Source organism: Ursus americanus, chromosome 16 (genome assembly GCF_024610735.1).
Source record: "Ursus americanus isolate L20-20 chromosome 16, mUrsAme1.1.p, whole genome shotgun sequence".
NCBI lineage: Eukaryota > Metazoa > Chordata > Mammalia > Carnivora > Ursidae > Ursus > Ursus americanus.
This window is the reverse complement of record NC_142142.1, coordinates 5,199,924-5,222,033: the sequence shown is the minus strand read 5'-3', so window position 1 is coordinate 5,222,033 and position 22,110 is coordinate 5,199,924. Positions and strand designations below refer to the sequence as shown.

Sequence of the window (22,110 nt, the reverse complement as noted above, 5' to 3'; positions counted from 1 at the left end):
ATAAAGCATCAGCTTGATTGCAAGAATAGAGTACTGTTAAGTAATAATATATTGGACCACACATCTTATTATCTATGTGCCCATTTAAAGTAAAGCATGTCTGCTTGTCTGGAAAAATGGTTTATCTCTGTATTTGCGTCTACAACCAACTATGTACATTTCCCACAGCACAAGGGTGTGTTCTGGCTGGGGGCCCAGGGTTTTGGTTTGGTGTAGCTCTTCCATCTCGATGAAAACAATGGTAGAAGGTTCACTGGCAGGTCTTGCTGACTTTAAAGAGCCAATTCTGATAAATGTTGGGTCCACTTTTCAGCTGGTGTTAGCCTGAGAATTTACATCAGGAAGCACTTCCTTTGCTTTCTCTCATGTGTTGTAAAACTACTCTAGGGGCACCTGGGTGGCTCGGTTGGTTAAGCATCCTCCTCCCACTCATACCATGATCCGGGGGTCCTGGCATCGGGCCCCACATCAGGCTCCCTGCTCAGCAGAGAGTCTGCTTCTCCCTCTTCCTCTGCCGCTCCCTCTACTTGTGTTCTCTCTCTCTCTGTCAAATAAATTAAGTTAATTTAATTTAAAAAACCTCCAAAGGGGCAGAAATTCTTTTTTCTCTAATAGTCCCCATAGTCATAGCTAAGACATCACTGCACTTTAGATAATTTTATTTCTAATTCGCTACAGATTTTGACAGGACACACTTCCAGTGTGACAGAATTCATACTAATTGTTTTCTCTCTGAAAGTGATGCATGACCTCAGATGCTATCTGATCAGGAGTCTTGAAACTTCGTAAATCTGGCTTGATTATTTGCCCCTGAGACTAGACACCTGCTGATAGAATAAAAATGCAGATCAAAAGTTACCTGTGAATTGAATTTGAGAAAATCTCTATCTTCAAATTATTTTCCTCCTAACATAACAGATCGCCTGTAATTGTATTATTATAAAATTGTAAAATCTTTTCAGTCCCGATGATCTCATGTGAAGCCTATATCTGTTCATTGATAGAGACTCAGGAAACGTTTAAAGGCCAGGAGAATGAAATTTATCCACAACTCAATAGCTACTTTAGAGCAATAAGCAAAAATTTGTGAATTCTCACACCCTATTGATGAGATGGGAACATTTCTGTTGGAATAAATGTTTAGTGCACAGAGTCTAAGGGAAACTCAGATTAGAAGCTCTTCAAGCTCTTCAAGCCCTTCAACCCAACTTTGTGGGTTGAGTGTGGACAGATATTTGACCACGTCTGATGTATTCAGTGCAGAGCCTCTCTTCGAAGCACGACTTAAAGGCTGGTGTTCAAGCCTCTGAAAGCCTTAAGAAGTGAATGTGATTCTCAGTCACTGTCCTTCAGGCTGATGCATTTCTGTGATCCCTCATGTCTGTGAACAACCGCCCCGTGCTCCCAGAAACACAGACAGTGAGTCCAACAGTCATCTGGTACCACTGCTTCTCTCTTTGCTTTCAGGGCAACTGCTTTCCAGGGCTTGCTGACTCCTCCCTGTCTGCAGCTGTTCCACCCTTCCAACCTTCCCATTTCTTTCTTTCTGTTTTTTTTTTTATTTATTTAATTTAATTTTTTTTTAAGATTTTATTTATTTATTTGACAGAGATAGAGACAGCCAGCGAGAGAGGGAACACAAGCAGGGGGAGTGGGAGATGAAGAAGCAGGCTCACAGCAGAGGAGCCTGACGTGGGGCTCGATCCCAGAACGCCGGGTTCACGCCCTGAGCCAAAGGCAGACGCTCAACCGCTGTGCCACCCAGGCGCCCCTCTGTTGTTGTTTTTAAAGAGTTTATTTTTTCAAGTAATCTCTACACCCTACATGAGACTCGAACTCACAACCACGAGATCAAGAGGTTCATGTTCCACCAACTAAGCCACCCAGGTGCCCCGTGTCACTCCTTCTGACGTTGCCTAAATTCTCACCTATGAAGCTGGTTTTTCACAAAAGCCCCCTAAGGTGTTTTCAAATATCCTTTTGATGAATACGTTGAACTTCTATGCACCATTGATTGTTCTATGTACAGGTGATTTAAGACAATTCAGAGAGGAAAACTGCTTTCTTGGAACTTTATTCTATAAAAGGGAAGATACATAGAATAAGTAAATGAATCGATCAGCAAAATCATTTCATATATTATTATTTGCTATGAGGAAAATTCATATCTTGATGTGAGCGAGATACAATTACGTTAGCAGTGATCTCTTGAGAGGGACAGTATTTGAGCTGAGACCATAATGACATGAAGAGGTTCCCATGGAAAAATATTAAGAAAGAAAAGTTCTGGAAGTTGGAATAGCAAATCTAAAGCCCCAAGGCAGGCAAACACACACAGTCACACACACACAACCTGCACACACAGGTATGTACACAGACAAACACTGGATCGATGCGGTTGATATGGAAATAGTAAAGAAGGGAGGGGTCAGAGAGGACGGTAGAGATAGCACCTGCTCAAATCTCTTCAGGATTACCTTCATTATCTTGAGTAAGAAGCCATTAGAGAATTTTAATTGTGAGAATGACACCATTTCTAATCCATTTGTACTCTTGTCTAGATTAATATTGCAAGAATATCTTGTTCATTACGAAACTATTTTGCTCAATGGCTTTTATCGACTATTGAGAAATATTAGAGCCTATTTAAATATTAAATACTCTGATCCTGAGGGCGTGTGCGTGTGTGTGTGTGTGTGTACGTGTTCATAGATAATCAATGAGGACAGCATGGGAGAAGGGTCAATGGAAGGAAGAGATTGCTCAGGTGAGAAATGAGTAACAAACAGCACAGGAAAAGAAAAAAAAAATCCTGCCACCTAAATTTAGAAAATAGAGTGATGTCTTAGATAGGCAGAGAATAGGGCAAATTTGGAATTCAAAAGTGTTGGATACTATAACTGTTTACAGAAGGTGCTCAGTTAATGTGTTTACAGTGTGTGAGTGACTGCATGCTAATGGTGTATGAGTGACTCCTGTTTATTCTGCTTAGTGTGTTATAAGTGACTGAGGGACTCGCAAATGCTGTTCAATCACAGCAGCCATCATCCTACATGCCCTACCCAAGAAGACCGCATTTGGGGAACTCTTTGGTGTGGACACATATGGGAAAGATTCTGAGGAAGAAGTGTTAGTAGTCAGCATCAGTGAAATGGGACTAGAAAGGAGATTCAGTCTTTTAAAACCCATTAACTATTTCTTGAGTCAGTTGGAGCATTCTAGAGACTTTTTCAATGACATGATTGCCATGACACTGGTGATGCTCATTCCCAGCTCCAAAGTAAGGGACATCTAGGCATTTTTTTCTGTTAGTAGATGCCTTTCTTTCTTACTCGCTAGACAGGAAACCGGCTATTATCTGTGACTTCCCCACTGTCTGCCAATTATTTTTCAAGTCCTGCTGAATCTTTGCCCTAATTGTCCTTTTCCCAATCACTTCTTCAAAATCACACCAAGCTGCTTTGACCACACCCAAGTCTATACTCCTTCTCTGATCAGGTATGCACCCACATACGCATCAATTTTCTTAAAACATTCTATTCCTGTTCAGTCTCCTGAACAGTAATTTTGACTGGTTCCCTGCATATAAAATGACACTAACTCCCTTCTCTTCATCATCTGGTCTCTCCAACTGCTTTCCAAAATGACTATATCACCTCTCTGTTTTTAAAAAACCCATCCCTCCGAGGGACTCGGCTCTTCCTGTGAAATTTGATACTCCATTTCTTTCCCCTCTTCCCTCCTGCACCCACCCATCCTCATCCCCCAGCCAGTATGCAATTCACATCCAAGCCCCCCACCCCCAGCCTGCAATGTCTTGAAGACTAAAGATGAAGCATGGATTGACACTGTAAAAAGGAAGAATTGTAAATGTCCTAGGCATTGAGTGAGGAGCTGTGACAATGTATCATTCTGTTGTTCAGCCGGTTTTCACAGGGAAGAAGCCACAGCCCTTTTTGTTTCTCAATTCTGTTAAGATTGTACTATATATTGGCTAGTTGAATTTAAATTAAAAAAATAAATTTTAAATTCTAAAAAAAAATTACACTGGGCACACAATTTAATATATCTTAAAATAGTAATAATGCCTCTATTCAACATCACAAGGAAGCAACGTGAGTGAATTAGGGCAGGACTGGATGTTCCTTCAGTGTTTTTTAATCCACTTAATAGCGTATCTACCTAAGCGAAAGATATTTCCTCAGAGTCATCAGACAACATTCTGGCAAATTTCACGTATCTACTAATTTGTCTCAAGAAATACAGGTGTTTGGCAGGTTGGGGGAGAAGGGTGTTAGCATGTGTTCAGTGCAGAGAGCAGCAGAAGATTCCATGGCATAGGCTGCAGATTAAGGGAGCTGTCTCTGACATGTGTTGGAACCATACTCCCTTGCCGTTTCATTTCATTTCTGATCAGGCTGAAGCCATCTTCACTGACAGTATTCCACCCACTACTGTCCCTGTCACCTACAGTACTTTGGTTTTGAACATCTCAAACAAGCAGTTTTATAGGACGGGACAGGACACACTTCCAGGGAGAAGAGGAATGGTTCATTTTTTTTTTTTTTCTCTCTCTCTCTATCAGTGTCTATTACTCCTGCACTTAGAGCTTTAGGAAATGGGCTTGTTTGTTTCTCCCTGAGATCACTCCTTAAAAAAATAACATTGAGAATCCACCTCCGTGTTACTTACAGGATACTCTAAAACTTAAAGAGCTCAATCCAATACATGAAAGCTGAATTCCTGCCCTCGGAGAATTCATCCTTTCAACTTGATATTGTTCAGAGACTGTTATCTGTTCTTGGAGAAATGATGAAGACGATGCAAAGAAGAATAAGAATTTGAGGCAAAACCAAGAGGATTCTTTTTAAGATCAGAGATCAGTGAAATGAAGGAAGACAAGAGGCAACTTTGAGCACAGCCAAAGCCTGATACTTGCCAAATCGTGGTCCCTGAAGCTTTGGAAACCTGGCTTGATTATTTTCCTCTGTGGCCATTTTATTTCAGGATGTGTCTGTCTCCAGATTAATTTATCCTCTAACTTATCAGGTTGCCCGACATTACAATAGCATAAGTGAAATCTTTTCAGTCTTCGTGACCTCATGTAAAGCCTGCTCATAGATGAGGATAACAAAGTCCAGGAAGATGAGATTCATGATGAAATCGGTAGTTATTTTCCAGTTATAGCCATAATAATTTGTCACCAGTCTCAATTTAAGGGCATGCGTGGATTGGAAGGAGGTATAAGGAGCCAGATTTTAGTCTGTAAACTAGGAAGTCTGTGAGATGAGTGTATGTAGACCTTGATCATGTTTTAAAACCCTTTGGGTTCAGATTGTCGAACCTGGCCATAGAGAATGAATCAGAGGCTGATTTCCAAGCTTCTGAAGTCTTTCACAAGTGAGAAAGCTTAACTCCTCCTCAGACGAATGGATTTCTATGACCCCTCATGTCTGTAAACAACCTCCCCACTTTTCCAGAAACCCAAATAGTTTTCCAATAGTTCTCTGTAACTCCTGCTTTTCTCTTAATGCTTTCAAGGCAGTATCTTCCAAAGGTTCGTTGATTTCTCCTTGTCCATTGCTGTTTTATCCTTCCCTTTTCTCCCAAGTCATTGCTTTTGACGTTGCCTAAATCCTCACCTCTAAAGTCATTTCATTACAGAAGTCATCCATGGAATTTTTTTTTTTTTAAACACTCCTCATGTGTTCTGAGACCCTCGCTTAAAATCTATTTGTTGGGGGGTGCCTGGGTAGCACAGCGGTTAAGCGTCTGCCTTTGGCTCAGGGCGTGATCCCGGCGTTATGGGATCGAGCCCCACATCAGGCTCCTCCACTATGAGCCTGCTTCTTCCTCTCCCACTCCCCCTGCTTGTGTTCCCTCTCTCGCTGACTGTCTCTTCTCTGTCAAATAAATAAATAAAATCTTTAAAAAAATAAAATAAAATAAAATCTATTTGTTGGATAATTGTTCTAAGTACTAGAGATTTACGATAAATGAGGCAGAGAAGAAAAGTTTCTTCTTAACATTTATAATGCGGGCGTGGAACATATCAAAAATGAATAATTAAGCCAATCTACAAAATAACTTCAGTTACTATCATTTGCTATGAAGAAATTAATATCTGGACTTAATGAGGGAGGGACATGATCACAGCAGGATTAGCCCCTCTCAGGAGTAGTATTTGAGCTGGAGCGAGAATGAAAGGAAGGAATTTGTTATGGGGAGATATTGGGGTGAAAGGTCTAAAAGCTGGAACAGGGAATCCACACCTCTGAGGGAGGAACGACAAACCCTTGGTATGGTGGGAACATGAATAATGGGCTGAAATGGGTGACATGTAAAGGTAAGGATGCGGATAGGCAGGAAATGTGGCTGCAGGAAGCAGAAACCTAGTAACTCGCGATTTGTCTTCAGTGGTAGAGTGAGAAGCCATTACAGGATTTTCATCCTGGTAATGACATCATCTCTAAACCCCTGTACTCTTAATATTCCAAGAATATCCTGTTCATCGTGACGTTATTTTGCTCACATGGCTCTTATTGCCTATCAACAATTAGTCCTTTTTTCCTCTACTTAAAGTCGGAGGAGCTCCTGGGTGGCTCAGCTAGTTAAGCATCTGACTCTTGGTTTCAGCTCAGGTCGTGATCTCAGATTTTGAGACACAGCCCTGTGTTGGGCTCTGTACTCACTGGGGAGTCTCCTTGGGACTTTCTCTCCCTCTCCCTCTGCCCCTCCCTCCTGTGCTCACTCTCTCTCTAAACTAAATAAATAAAGCTTAAAAAAAAGAATTTGAGTCATCTAGACCTGTGTCTGCATGTGCATACGCACCTGTGTGTGTTAACTACGAAGTTGTTATCATTTAAATGGTCTTGGACTGGTAACATTGAAATTCAATCCCTTAAGGGATAAATAATGTATCTTCTGCCCACCACTCCATCATCACTGTCCTTGACCCCATGATAGGCAGAGCCAGAGTCAGAGTTGAAGGCAAGAAAGAGGCAATGAGATTGATCTATTAAAAATACATGTTTGTTATTGACTGAGACACTGACTGACTGACTGACTGACTGACTGACTGACTGACTGGGTGAAAGATGTAGTGCTGGGAATAGCTTCTGTTTCCTTTGCTGAGGGGCATAAAGAGAGGCTACAGGGCTCAGAGACCAGTGCTGTGGACAGCCTGCAAGTAAGTAATCATTTGCCTCTCATCGCTATTGTGGAGACGTGAGCCCAAATCAGAAGGTAATTCACAGGACAAATTCTGATCAATGCGCAGGGGCAATGAAATGCCTGAGAGTTGAATTTGCCAAGATACGACGCTTTAACTTATCAAGTGTGAAGGTCTTGAGCCTTGATGTGAGTTTGACTCAAGGCCTGGAGGTCAAGATTCCCTAAGCAACCTAGCAATGACTCCCTCAAGAGTGATTCACTTCATGCCACTTCCTCACGAGTGTCCCCAAGTCAGTGCAAGGCCTCTTCTTAGATTCCACCCCTCTCAGCCCCCCCACCCCCAGGCTGGGAGATTTCCGTCATCGACTCCCAGCTCCTTCCTTGTCATCCACTCCAGCCAGCCAGATACCATCTTTTCCTCACTCTACCTCTGCTTATCCTTCATGTTTTTGCAGATCTCACTGCTCTTCTTTGGTTTAGACCATTATGTCTGTTGCTTTGAAATAACATCCATGTCTAGTCTCTGCAATTTTGAATTCATTTTGTGTGAATTGATTACTTGCCCTCTAACTACTATTCCTTGAGTTCTTTTTTTTTTTTTTTTTAATTTATTTATTTGACAGAGAGAGAGACAGCCAGCGAGAGAGGGAACACAAGCAGGGGGAGTGGGAGAGGAAGAAGCAGGCTCATAGCGGAAGAGCCTGATGTGGGGCTCAATCCCATAACGCCGGGATCACGCCCTGAGCCGAAGGCAGACGCTTAACCGCTGTGCCACCCAGGCGCCCCTATTCCTTGAGTTCTTATAGTTCTAAAGATATTTATTGTTTATTCTTGCCAAAAGCATAGTAAGAGTTTTTATTTTTATATTCAAGGCCTAATGTTATCTTGTCTTTCCTAATGCTCTACCTATGTCTTATTGTCTCCTTTATTTCCAGAAAACCCTTTTCCTGCAAGTCACTAAGCCCCAGCTTACTGGTTTTAGACTATGAGCCTTTGTTAGTATCTTGTTTGCTACCTGAAGTCTTGGTCATTCTCCCCTCCCCCAAATCCATACAGTATCCTAACTCCAATTTTATTTTAGTGCATGTTACATTCGATTATAAAATAACACACAGTGATTTCCTGTGTCTTAGCCTTGGCTCCCCATTGAGACCGTGGAACCCTTTGGGAAAGAAGAGGTTATTGTTGGTTAATGGAGATTTCTCTGGAAAGCTCCCAGCCATCCCTCAACTTATCCTCTTATGACCAACTCAGCCTCTCACAAGATATATGATAAGTTAGATGATTCAATATGTACATTAAAGCAAATGAAAAAGTAACCCTACCCTGGACCTTAGACCCCTGCAAAGGTTTTAAAGCTGAGACATGTACCACAAAATATCTTGTTTTTCCTGAGGCACTGCTTAGCACCTCCTTCCTTCCCCTCTACAGTAAGTTTTTGCCACACTGCCCCGTAAATCCCTGCCTGCTTAACTAACCCTTTCCCCAACCCAGAAAACTTCCCCATTCTAGCATCCACCCAGACCCTCTAGAATCCTCCCATAATGTCTGTCTTCCCAAAGGAGTTCTTATGTCTTCCTATGTCTCCCCCCACCCCTTGGCCAATGAAACTTCTCTCCTTTAACACAAGAGCGAAAGATGGAGAAGACACAGTATTAATTTCTGATTCCTGAATAGAATGAACTTTATTGAACAGAAGCTGTGCTCTCAAGGCCAAACCCAAATCCCCATATGCAGAAGGAGGACACTGGGGACACAGAAGGCTACTGCTGAACGGGGAAGAGGACTCAGTGGTACTTGTGGGCCAGAGCAGTGGCAACACCAGCCACCAGCTTCTGCCAAGCGGCCTGCACATCGGGGGTGAATTCCTTGCCAAAATGAGAAGCCAGAATGATCACCAATACGTTGCCCAGGAGCTGTTAGGTGAAAGACAAAACGACAAGTAGCATGTTGAGTAGAAGGTCTCAAAAAGAATTGCAGAAAAAGTGGCTCAATACCTATACTCCCTGCCAACTCCATACGTCGACTGCTCTCAAGGGTGTGCCTGCAAAAAGCTCGGATCGGCTAGTCCCTAAATTCAATGCAATGATTCTGAGCTCTCCAGTCAACACCCTGCCTCCCTATATTCCCATCCTCTCTCCCATGCCACCGTTTTTATTTGCATCTCTCCCTCCCTCCCTCTCTCTCTCTTATCTACCAATTGACTAAGTCCTGTAATAATGGGATTTTAGGGCTGCATGTGTCCTCAGACTGAGTTTATTTAAAGTCTCCAATCAGTGCAAGAACAAGCCTCCATTTGATAACAATACTGACAGGTAATTTAATATATTTTAGAGAACTTGTTGTATATTCCTTTGAGAAGTCTGTCTAAAAAATTTTCCCCCAAATCTCTCCCTAAACTTTCGTCATCAGGACCCACATAAAATAAGATATTTCTCCTTCCTTGAGACAGGCCTTTATTTACCAAATGCCAATTCCATTCCTCCTTGAACATGTCTGCTATTCTCTGATGTTGTTCTCTAGGATGAAAACATCCAGCTCTGACAAAAGTTCTTGAAAAGTTTTAAGCAAACTCTGGCTGCTAATAGCCCTTTTCTGTCACTAGTCCTGAATCGAGGTGGTCCTGGTTACGCCCATTGGAGTTCGACCCATAATTTTTGAAGTTTTTGTTAGTCTTTCCGATCAAAGACTCAACTGCCATTATTATCCTGAAGTGAAAAGTAATAAAAGAGCACATGAGCATTTCCTGACTCACCCTGAAGTTCTCGGGATCCACGTGCAGCTTGTCACAGTGCAGCTCGCTCAGCTTAGCAAAGGTGCCCTTGAGGTTGTCCATGTTCTTAATAGCCTCTCCGAAGGAAGTCAGCACCTTTTTGCCATGGGCCTTGACCTTGGGGTTGCCCATTATGGCAGAGGCAGAGGACAGGTTGCCGAAGTTGTCAAAGAACCTCTGGGTCCAGGGGTAAACGACCAGGAGCCTATGTGATGGGACCATAGCAGATGGAAAATCAAAGACTTCCAAAAATCTTGAGGAATTTTCTGGTCAATTGGCCAGGCTCTTATTCACCACCCTTTCCCATGCCTTGAAACCCAGTGCCTACCTGCCCAGGGCCTCGCCTCCAGCCTCTTCCACATTCACTTTGCCCCACAGGCTAGTGACAGCAGCCTTCTCCTCAGGACTAAAATGCACCATGATGTCAGGTCTGGGAGCTTACAGGCACTCAGAGAGAGAAGCAGGTGTGTGCTGCTGCAAGAAGCTGTCCCCTTTTATCCTTTACTGCTGACCTTCTGGGCCCTTGTTCCTCCAAGTTCTTTGAAGTCATTGGTCAGGCTGAGCTGTGTCCCTCAGGGGTGGAGTCAGGTCAGGAAAGGGTCAGCAATGAAGAATGTTCACTGAACTTGTGATAATGTGTGTTGGTTCCTGAGAGAGCCTTCCTTTGTTCGCTCCTCCTCTGTCCTCAACACAATTTTCCATTCATTCCCCTTTTCACCCTCTTCTCCCTCCATGTGACCCTCCAAGATGACTTCCATCTCTCCCTTTCTTCTTCTCCAAGAAAGACCTGTAGAGAGGAGCCAAGCCCAAGATAGGGCAAGAGTTCCAGCCAAAACAGTTTTAATATTTGGGTTAAAGACGGTGACAGGGACAAGAACAGAGCCAAGAAGAAAAAAAAAAAATACAATTGTTGACACAGACTCTCAGCCAGGTTTAACTTACTTGAGGAGTGGATTATAACCAAGCCTCTGGTTCTTAGTTTTCCAAAGGAGACAAAACACATACATGATTCCTTGAGGCAGCTGGACAGGGTGACAGCAATCCACAATAAGACTAAGACCTCAGTCCCAAAGTACAATACCTGAGGGCAATTTCATAGAGAGGACAGAAAGAATAAACGTACATCCTATGCTTCCCTGGAACCCTCTCTCTGTCCATTTCTCTGTGACTTTGGGGGAAACTGGCTACTTTGGGGAGATTTCCCTGAGTTCTCCTTTTGATCTTCTGTCCACTATGCTTCTTTAATCAGCGAGACAGCCGAGGAGTCTGCAATTATTTAAAACCAGGACTTGTGATCAAGCTGAGAAATAGATGAACTGTTAGGTTAATCAGGCTAGAGGTTGGAGTATGTTTAATGTTTCCGGAGGCCATAGGCGCCAGAGGCTTCAAATGCTTCTAGTGCTCTTTTGTTTGTTGATGCTGCTCTTATCTTTGGGCTTCCCTAAAAACTCAGCATGAAATGGAGTCTGCACCTTGAACCTTTTTCAATTGCAATTCCTAGTTATTAGTCTGGAATCCTGTTGGTATGGTGATAAGGAATGTTGGAGGAGAGGCATTCTATAATTGTATAGTTAAGTTTCGGTCTTTAATGGACTAGCATTTCCCTTCCTAAGAAAGTCAGGAAAACCTCCCTGGGCTAGACTGTATACATGACAAGGTTGAAAGACAGCATATCTGTAGCTTAATGCAAGGCTTATGAATTCTGATTCTGAAGTCAGTCAGGTTGCCTGAGTGTAGTCTCTTAGCTTAGGTGCTTGTTGAATTTAAGCTAAATTATCTTAGCTGCCCATTTTGAAATATTTTACTTATTTCTCCTATGAAATATCTTTATTATCTCCCTTTCCTGGAAGAAAAACCCAAAGTGTAGAGATAAGTGACATGATTATCCAGAGAGATCAGAAAGATTAACTCATCAGAAAAAGTAAACAGTAAGAATATTTATTATATATAAAATTAAAAATTAATAAGGTAAAAAAAACGTGTTATGTCTTCAGGTATTTAAATTAAAAGGATTTTTAAAAAGAAATTCCAAATTTTGATAAACATTAATTCCTGCCTCTCAGGTGTTCTCTGGCATTTGCCCCTTCGTAAGCTCTCTGAAGGATTTGAAGAAATTTAAGATGTCTCTTTTCGGCAAGGAAGATTAAATTCTTTCTTGAATCTTGCTAGTTAATTTATGACACGTATAAACCCTATGAGTCAAATATTGTATCTTTAGGTGCTGTTCTGTGGATTATAGAAGTCATGCTGTTGGTAGGTAAACTAGGTCTTTGGCCTCACTACATGGTTTTCATAGTATTATCTGAGAAAAATTACTCCAAAAATTATTCTTTACCACAAATGAGTTTTTTTTTTCAATTTTTGAGTTTTAAAAGTGGAAAACCATAGACAGGGTTTATAAACCACTGAAGCTATCAAAAGCTATGTAGGACTCTTGATTAGAGAGGCTATCAGTCGGCTTCCATTACGCATCTGAATTTAGAGTCTCATAACAGAAAAAGATGGTATCTATCAAAGGTTCCCTGAGTCGTCATCCGCCTAGAATAAGCTGGTTACCATGAGTAGCAGGAGATGCTTGTGGCTGTCATGCAGGAAGCCAGTTGAACATTTTCTGTTCACGGAAGGAATGAGAGAATAGACCATACTGGCGTCAGGCAACATGGCTGCTTTTTAAGTCCCATGCCACCTTCTTGGCACCATCTCTCACAGACTGTAGGTTAGTCAACCAGAGCTGGGTTTTTTTTCTCAGAGTGATTCCTCCCACTTGGCAGCTCCTGACAGGGACATCAGCGGTTTGACTGACCTCTGGGATAACTGTGCCTAAAGCATAGCCAAAGATGTGCGTGAATGTTAATTAAGCAAGAGGGAGAGGAAACGGAGAGCCGGAACCATCCAGTTACTGCACACTTTTCTACATGATAGACAGGAAGGTTGAAACTTGAATGTGGCAGCTTAGACAGTCATAAATTTCCCATTTCTTCAGAAATGTAGGTCTATTTTCTTGCTTTCCTTGATGCTTTTTTCACCTTAACTAAAGTTGCCTTCATCTATTTTTGTGATTTGTTTTCAAAAACAGGGAATTCTTGGGGTTTTTTTTCCCCCGTTTATTGCAAATAATATTGCCTAATGTACTCTGTGAACTAAGAAAAACATAGGAAAAAATACTGTGAAGGAGTGACTCTATTATTAGAGCCAGTGTTTTCTAATCTTCCTTCCCTTCAGTTTACTGCACTACCATGGGTTATTGGTCCATATCCCATGGTTCTGACCTGAGACCTAAGTTGAGTAATGATTTAATAAACTTTGTTCAAGTAGAGTACCTCTGAAGCATGCTTAAACCCAGTATTTAGATTTCTATCTAGGGTTGATTCAAATGGGACTCTTCTAGGTAGAGGGCTTAGAATCTTGTATATAGAAGTGATGGAGAAGATCCAATTTTACACTAAGCTTCCACGTCTGCTACTAGAAGATTGGGAAGTCTTAGACTTGGTGACTTTTGAATTCTACGAAACATTAGAGTTTTTTTTTTTTTTTTTAACTAGGCATGCTACTATCTTCAGGACTTTGGGTGTTCAGTATTGAAGCTATGGCATAGCATGTTTCCTGAATAGAAAATTTACATCTCTCTGGAAAAGTATAAATTTGAAGTTTGGTAAGTAAGCAGGGCTTAAATGGAAGCAGTAATGGTTATGGCTGGACCCCATCCATTAACAAGATCACCCACCGTGAGAAATTATGAGAAACAAGCACAATTTGTTTTGTAGACCTAGTGGGGGCAGTTAGTGATAACTCCTCTCCTAACCCCTTTGTAGCCCTTACTAATTCTAGTCCCAGGAGGGTTCTTTCTGAAACGAAGTTCCCACCGCCCCTATTTTCCTGAGCTTGAGGCATCTGTGAGGGAAAGGAATTTCTCCTAGATTCCTGGGCCAGCGAGCTAATGTAGCACTTCTCTGTACTCCAGCTGATTCAGACCCTAAGGTCCCCACCCTCTCCCTGTCCCTGTTTGACTAATTGATTTTTTCATGTTTTGTTTTGTTTTTATTTTTGTTTCTCCTCCTCATCCCCTCCCCCTCCTCATTCTCCTCTTCCTTGTCCTCATCCTCCTCTCCTTCCCCTTCTTCTTCTTCCTCTTCTTCTTCTTCTTCTTCAGGTCTGTTAATTCATTTGCTTTCTGGAATTTGGGGGGCTTTTATTTCATTTTGTTTTGTTTTTAATCCACAGGGACAGGCAGATCCAGTGTTTTTCTCCTTCTAGAGACTTGAGCTGGTGATAGCTGGGTGGGGTCAGCAACTGTGGGCACAGATAAGAGCTCAAGACTACACAGACCTGTGGCAAAGGAGGGAACTAAGACACTAAAGACAGTGAAAGCCACAGTGCTTCTCTTACTGTCTACAAAGACCCCATCCTTGGTTCCTACACAAGTCAATAAATGCAAGAGATTGTGGGCTAGTGTTTGAAGGTCTTGCAAGATTAACTGCTCAGAAGTGCCTGATAAATATGCTCTGGGTAATATGTATGTGTGTGTGGTCACAAATATGTGAGTATTGTCAGAATATGAAGGTTGCAGTGACTAGATAATGTGCAAGGCCTAGGAAGCTAGGGGAATAAATTGCATTCTCTAAATTCAACTGAGATCAAAAGATAAATTTAGTGACAAAAAGAGACACTCAAAGTCACTTGAAAAAGACAATGACTTCCAGGCCAGAAGCTCTTACTTATAATCTTATGAAATGTTCTGATGTATAAAGATAAAGATACCAATCATTACGTAGTTGACCAATAAGGAAAGAATAGGAAAAGGAAGATCTCTTTTGTTGGCTTGGAGTCTAGAGATGTTCTGAACCTCACATAACCTTTATGTCCATGCCATGGCTAGACTTGTTATGCCGATGGATGAATAAGCCACATCTAATCCCATTGGAAAGAGGGTCACTTGGCATGATTGCACCCAGATACCTGCCTGCACAATTTGTTCCCTCTCCTTTTATCTGATTGATGTCAGGAAAGAACTTATTATTTAATAGACATGAGTATTCCAGTTGTAAATCTCAATGCAGAATAATAAATAAGTACCCTGTTTTCTATTTTTGTCTGTGTGCCTTTTATTTTGGCTAGAATAAGCCTTCAAGAGCCTATGTCAACCTACAACTGGGCCACATCTTGGAACTCAAGAATCCGATCAAGGTCCTGCCTGCTGGGGTCTGACTAGCTCTAGTTGGCCTTCCTACTTCCAGCACTGTTCTGCCAATTGCTTTGTACACGTACAACAGTGGGTGTGTGTCTATATTCTTTGTACTTCTAGTTGTGTCCATGTTTGACCATTCATTCAACACCGCACAAACGCTAAGAACACAGAAGTGAGAAAAACAAAGTCACTGTCTTCATGGAGTGAATAGCAGGAGGAATTAGACAAAAGTAACTGAACAAGTAGGACACATGGAATATGCCAGTGATGCTAAGTGCACGGAGGAAGAGAACACTGGATTGAGTATGATGGCAACAAGGGTGGAATGATATTGCTACTTTAAAAAGTATGGCAAGAATGTTCTTAATAAAGGGACTCATGAGAAGATACCAATAGATGATGAGGGAGCAATTCATACAGAACCATCATGAAATATTTAAGGCATAGGGAGCTGCAAATATAAAGATTCTGAAGTGGGAGGATGCTTAGGATTTTCAAGGAATGACAGTAAGTCCAATGTAGGCACAGATGAAGTGAGGGAGAAAGTACAGGAAGGTGTGATCAGAGATGCTAATCTATAAAATTTGTAACAACAATAATAGTTGTATCATAGAGTTGTGAGAAAAAAACATTTACATAAAACAAATATATATATACATATGTATATATGCATATGATTAATGCACACATTATATCTGCACATATACATACCTATATATATGTACAGTTGCCCCTTATTGACAGGGGATGTGTTCCAAGACCCCCAGTGGATGTCTGAAACTGCAGGTAGTTCTGACCCCTATATGTACTCCAGCTTTTCCTATACATACATACTTATGATAAAGTTTATAAATTAGGCACATTAAGAGGTTAACAACAATAACTCTATTTAATAATAAAACAGAACAATTATAACAATATACTGTAATAAAAGTTATGTGACCTCAAAAGGATATGAAGTTTCTTTTGGCGATGAATCAATGTTCTAAAATTGATTGTATTGATGGTTGCACAACTGCAAATATACTAAAATCACAAAATTGCATATTTCAAATGAATCAGTATGTGAATTATATCCTAGTAAAGCTGATATACTTACAAGGTTTCAGACTGATATTTCAGATTGACAAACTTAGACATTTCCTTGAAGTCCGTAGGAAAATTTTGATTCCCCCCAGCAGCCCAGAGAGATATTGCAGGACCGTGTTAGAGGAAGATAATTCTGGTGTTGGTAGGAACAGACGATGTACGCAGAAATTATGGTCAGGAGACACTTGCTGCAGTTCAGTGAGGAAATTGTGAAATGTGATCTTCCAATAGAGCTCGGAGGCCTGGGATTGGAGAGGTGGCCTGGAGAAGGAGGAACAACGGGACAGCTCTATTGGAAGTTTGGGCAAATAGTTCTCATGATGGGCTGGGTCCAAACACCAAAAAACATTTCCTAAGACAGGGAAGAATCAGGAACAATTACACTTATTTCCCCATCACTTCATCTTTGGGATCTTCCCTTTTTCAGGTCCCTAAAAAGTGTGTGATCTCTTCTTCTTCCAGTTTACTATACTTCCATGTTTCCTGAATAAATTTCACCTCTGTAGACACCACTGTAAACCACATTCCTCTGATGATTTTGGAGAACTATAATAAGGTCCTCTAGGGAATTGTATGGAACTTTGATCCGAGTCGTTGATTAAAAATCCAGCTGTTCTGGGGCTGCCCTGAGAAAGACAAGATGGTCAAGATGGTAGAAGGGTCAGGAGTGAACAGAACTTTGACCTGATGGTTCAGCCACAGGCAGTGATCTACAGCAAAAGTCAAAACCTGTAGAGATGGAACGAAGATGGTGGGTTGAGTTTTCGGAAATCCTTCCATCTTTATCTTTTGCTAAGAGAATAAACAAGGACTGTATTTCCTCAGACTGTGATCTAGCTTCTGCCATGACTGGCCAAAGCCACCTCCTTCAGAGTCCCTCTCTGATAGTATGTCTTCTGCACCAGTCATTTGACAAATATTTCTTGATCACCTACTCTGAACCGTTGTTCAAGGGTGTGGGGATACACGGGCAGATAGACAAAACATAAACAAACAAATACAAAAATGCTGCCAGTTCTTTTTTTACCAAAAGGAACGCAAAGGTAAAACATATGTGTGGAGGGGACATCCCACCAGTTCCTTCGGAAATATGAAATTAATTTATTCTAAGATGGATAAATTTTAGGATCTGAGTTATATACAGGTTGAGTAACTTCTTTATAAATTTTAGAGCCTGAAGTCCACATAGGTTGAATAAGTTCTGTGAAAAAAACTAGCTTTGCCCGACTCGGAATACTCAGTCTTGAGGACTTCCTTGTTTCTGAGTCTTGAATTTCCATGAGCTCTGAGCTTTCTGCCCAAGACTAAATTCTAGCTGGTGCCCCAGCTGCTTATATTCTCACCCATTTTCCACTAGACTATAGCAGACCCTCCTTGGGCCTCAATGAAATAGGGCCTCATTCCTTCTCCTAGTTCTGGCTCAGAACCCCATCATTTCTTTCTTTTTTTTTTTTTTTTTTTACATACGACATAAACGTTTATTAACAATCGCAGATCATCCCTGTGAGCCAAGTGGTCAATCCAGATATCCAGGACTCAGCCACAAGTTCAGCGCAACCTCCGAGCTTCTCGCTCTGACTCCAAAAGGGTGAGCACGTCGCCCTCGCGCACGGGGCCTTTCACGTTGCGGATGATGGAGCGGCTGGTGTCGTCCATGAACTCCACGCGCACCTGCGTGCACTGTCCCTGTGAGCCAGTCCTGCCCAGAACCTTGGTGACCCTGGCCAACTTGATGGGCTGCACATGGCTCGTGTCCATGATGGCGGCGCGGCGGCGGTCGGCCGGAGACAGAACCCCATCATTTCTAACAGCTACTATTACAATCACCTACTAACCTCATCTCTTAACCTCAATAAATATTGGCAGAATGACTTGCTTCCGTGTCTACTTCTCCATCACAACATTTGTTATTTTGCAGTAAAAATCATCTGTTGATCTGAGTGACTACCCACCCCGCCAGAAAAGATGAATTCCTGGAGTCCAGTGACATTGCTTCATCAACATTTACTCACATTAGTAAACTAGGGTCTAACACAGAGCCCGTTGTACAGCAGCACTCTGGATATGTTTGCTGAATGAATAAATGAATGACTCTTGTCCAACTCTCATTTTGCCCCCCCAAATTATCTTCCATTTCCACAGATGTGATCTGGTTCTTTGGCTCAAATCTCTAATCCTCATGTCCTCACTTCACCTGTAGCGTAATACTGGAACACCTTGGTGTGGAATGAAAATGTCTTCTGCTGTTGGCTCCTGACCCATCTGCAGGCTCTTTCCTACTGATTCTATTCACACGACTCACCTGATTACCATAAGGGGATACCCAGAGTTTCTGGTCCTGTGCTATTTCTCTCTGCATTTCTTTCTTTCTTTTTTTTTTTTTTTTAGCTTTTATTTATTTTTTATTTTTTTTTAAGATTTTATTTATTTATTTGACAGAGAGAGAGAGACAGCCAGCAAGAGAGGGAACACAAGCTGGGGGAGTGGGAGAGGAAGAAGCAGGTTACCAGCCGAGGACCCCAATGCAGGGCTCGATCCCAGGACTCTGGGATCACACCCTGACTGAAGGCAGACGCTTAACGACTGAGCCACCCAGGCATCCCTCTCTCTGCATTTCTATCTCCTACTGTATTTTCAGACACAGACCAGTGACAAGAGCAATAACGATAGCATTAATAATAATAGTGGTCATTTCTTCAGCATGTGATCTGCTTCGGGCATTTTTTTTAGAGATTTATTTATTTATTTAAGAGAGAGAATCTCAAGCAGATTCTGTGCTGAGCTTGGAGTCTGATGCGGGGCTCAATCTCACAACCCTGAGATCATGACCTGTGTCAAAACCAAGAGTCAGAAGCTTAACTGACTGAGCCACCCAGGTGCCCCTGTTTTGGGCATCTTTAAGTAGTTTATATGTGATATTCCATAGCCATCAAAACAAACAGATGACCTATGTATAATTACTACTGCCATGTTATGTATGATAAAAGATGGTAAGTGATTCTTTCATTTTCCCAAGAACACAAACCAAGAATCCCTGACACCTAAACTCTTTGCCCCCAACCATTGAGCTGTATCTCCTTATTCATACTATGAAAAATGAATGAATCTGATTCTTTAGTTAATTTTCAAGTTCAGTCCAATACCACTCTTTTAAACGTGTCTCTCAACCCAAACTATACTAGTCTCTCTAATCCCATGCCCCCATTTTTTTCCTTTGTCACTTTTTTTCATGAATTTTGATTTAGATGGTTCATATTCCAGCCCCTCTCTCAGTTATTACACACATAACTCACTACCTGTGTTCTACTGTCTCTGTAAACATTTTTTAGGTAGATTTCCTTTCTAATGTCTGCATTTACATTAGACATGTGTCATGTTGCTTGTCTCTACTTCTGTACTTGAATCAAGAAGAAAATTTTAACATAGCATCACTAAATCTTCTCTGTATGCTCCTATCAGAGCCAAGTAGACTGACAAGGGGTCACTTATTCACCAACAAAGACCAAAAACTATATCAAGTATGTCCCAGGGCTGGTAATGGACCCTGGGTGTCCAGAACTAGCACAGCTTGGGACCTCAAGAAGCTCAATGTCATAAATGAATCAAATATTCATCCAAAAATTCTTGATGGGTCAGGTGAATTAATATATGTCTCTCATTTAAAAATTTTTTCCCAGTTGTGTAATCCCTCAAGTCTGACACATTTAGTCCACATTTCTGAAACACCATTCTTCAACAACAGTCTACTTGGCCATGACACTAGCAAAGGTCCAGTGCTTCAAATCACTCTGATAGATTAATGGCTATATATTTTATGAACTGAAAATCCATAAGCATGTACTAATAAGGGATTTTTTTCTACTTCTGGGTATGAAGGACAACAAGCAAGATTAATATTTGCTGAGCAATGACTGCTCATTCTATGGCATCTGTTGAAACAACCAGAAATAATCTTTTAAAACAGAAGGGAACATATTTTATTTTATTTTATTATTTTTATTTTTTATAATAATTTTATTATGTTAGTCACCATACAGTACATCCCAAGTTTTTGATGTAAAGTTCCATGATTCATTACTTGCGTCTAACACCCAGTGCACCATGCAATATGTGCCCTCCTTAATACCCATCACCGGCCTATACCAATCCCCCACCCCCCTCCCTTCTAAAGCCCTCCGTTTGTGGGAATGAACCATGAGAGACTAGGGACTCTGGGAAACACACAGAAGGGAACATATTTCAGATGTCACATTCTGCCTCAGGGATCCCTTCCTCTTCATGATGCTGTTTGGGGTGGAGTTACAGTCACTCAGCAACTTCTCCTTTTCTTGCCATCTGTCCTGTAAGGCTCCTGCTGGGGACCCAGATAGCAGTCATCACTCAAGGCTGAAAACATCTGTCCACACACCCTAAGCTTCAGTATGACTCAGCATGACTCAGCATGGCTGTCCTGGGGCCGGCTCCTGCCCTAGAAGGCTATGCAGACCAAGAAGGTAGGGACCAGGGCATTGACTCAGTCTGGGGCCCTGGCAGAAACGTCTGTGTTTGCACTTTGGGAAGGCAGCAGTGGAGGCTAAGACAAAAATGGAATATGAATTAATGGAAAATTGAAGTTTATTTAATCAAAGACAAGGAGGCTGGAGGGGATAGAGGAGACTGGGCTTGTAGAAAGTACAGCCATCCAGTAAATGTTTCTGGAGTACCTACTATGTGCTAGACACTAATTTCAGTCCTCTAATTATAAATGAGGCATGCATCTTGCATTTTAGGGGTCCTAGTCAAAAACAATAGTTAAATATAATACAATATTATACTATTTTCTATACTTAATAGAGTTATATATGTGGGGATTGTGACTCTCTAGGCGTGGTTCCTTTTGGGGAGTAAGTAATGCACTAAATGATTTTATAAAATTAGGAAATGTAAAATGGACCTTGAGAGATGAACATGGATTTTTTTTTTTTTTTTTTTTTTTGATGGTGAATACCTGTCACCATCTCCCTTCAGGCAAGGTGCATGGAACTAGCTAAAATACAATGAGACAGTAATTTCATCTTAGAGAAGAGCCCCAGTGATGTACAGTCAGAGAAGGAGACTTCATCACTCATTATAATGGCTCTCCCTTCTTCCCCTGTTCTACATTATACGCTTAAGTTCACTTGGGTCAGGAAATCACACAAAGGAACAGGGTGTCAGGTGGGGTCTGCATCCCTAATAAAAGTAGGGCAGTCAATGTTTTAGCTAAATGTTGCTGTAAAGAATTGAGAAGAACTCAATGACACCAATACCACCTACTTCTTAGATAACCTTGGGCAATTTGCTTAGTGTCTCCATGTCTCTGAACTGTAAGATGATAATATGCCTTAGCTCATAAGGCTGTTATGAGGATTAATTTAGTTCATGGTGTAGAGATAGGAACATAGTGTATGCTCACTTAGTGTTATCTGTTGTTATGATGTTATGATAAGTATATACATTAAACCATTAGGGTCACATCTTACTTTCAAAGGATGATTAGAAATACAGATACTTGGAAGCTATTTTTCCTTCCTTCCTTCCTTCCTTCCTTCCTTCCTTCCTTCCTTCCTTCCTTCCTTCCCTTTTCTTTTCTTTTACTTTTATTTTTTAATAAAATTTTGTATATTTACTATAAAATTGTGTATATATAAGATGATTTGCTATACACGCACATAGATGAACGATTACTACAGTCAAGCTAATTAACATCTTTCCCTCAGAGTTACCTTTGTGTGTGTGTGTGTGTGTGTGTGTGTGTGTGTGTGTGTGTGTGTGTGTGATGAGAACACCTGAAATCTACTCTGAGCAAACTGCCCGTATTCAATAGTGTATCACTAACTGCATTACATCATGCTGTACATTCGATCTCCAG

General features: G+C 41.3%; 1 protein-coding gene and 1 pseudogene across 1 annotated transcript; both read right to left on the bottom strand.

Moving 5' to 3' along the window:
- Nucleotides 1-8,861: 8,861 nt before the first annotated feature.
- LOC148108740 (hemoglobin subunit epsilon-1) lies at nucleotides 8,862-10,426 on the bottom strand. Its single transcript, XM_087868536.1, has 3 exons — nucleotides 10,275-10,426; nucleotides 9,929-10,151; nucleotides 8,862-9,089 (listed from the first exon to the last, which is right to left on the bottom strand). The coding sequence occupies exons 1-3, from the start codon at nucleotides 10,364-10,366 to the stop codon at nucleotides 8,961-8,963; spliced, it is 444 nt and encodes a 147-aa protein (XP_087724662.1). The 5' UTR covers nucleotides 10,367-10,426; the 3' UTR covers nucleotides 8,862-8,960.
- A 7,228-nt stretch (nucleotides 10,427-17,654) lies between these two features.
- Nucleotides 17,655-18,002, bottom strand: LOC123803738 (small ribosomal subunit protein eS28 pseudogene; annotated as a pseudogene).
- Nucleotides 18,003-22,110: the final 4,108 nt, after the last annotated feature.

Coding starts and splice junctions, on each gene's coding strand:
- LOC148108740 (XM_087868536.1), bottom strand. CDS start 10,366: ATGGTGCATTTTAGTCCTGAGGAGAAGGCTGCTGTCACTAGCCTGTGG. Junction 10,152..10,274: donor GGAGGCGAGGCCCTGGGCAG/GTAGGCACTGGG, acceptor CCCATCACATAG/GCTCCTGGTCGTTTACCCCT. Junction 9,090..9,928: donor TGGATCCCGAGAACTTCAGG/GTGAGTCAGGAA, acceptor TTCACCTAACAG/CTCCTGGGCAACGTATTGGT.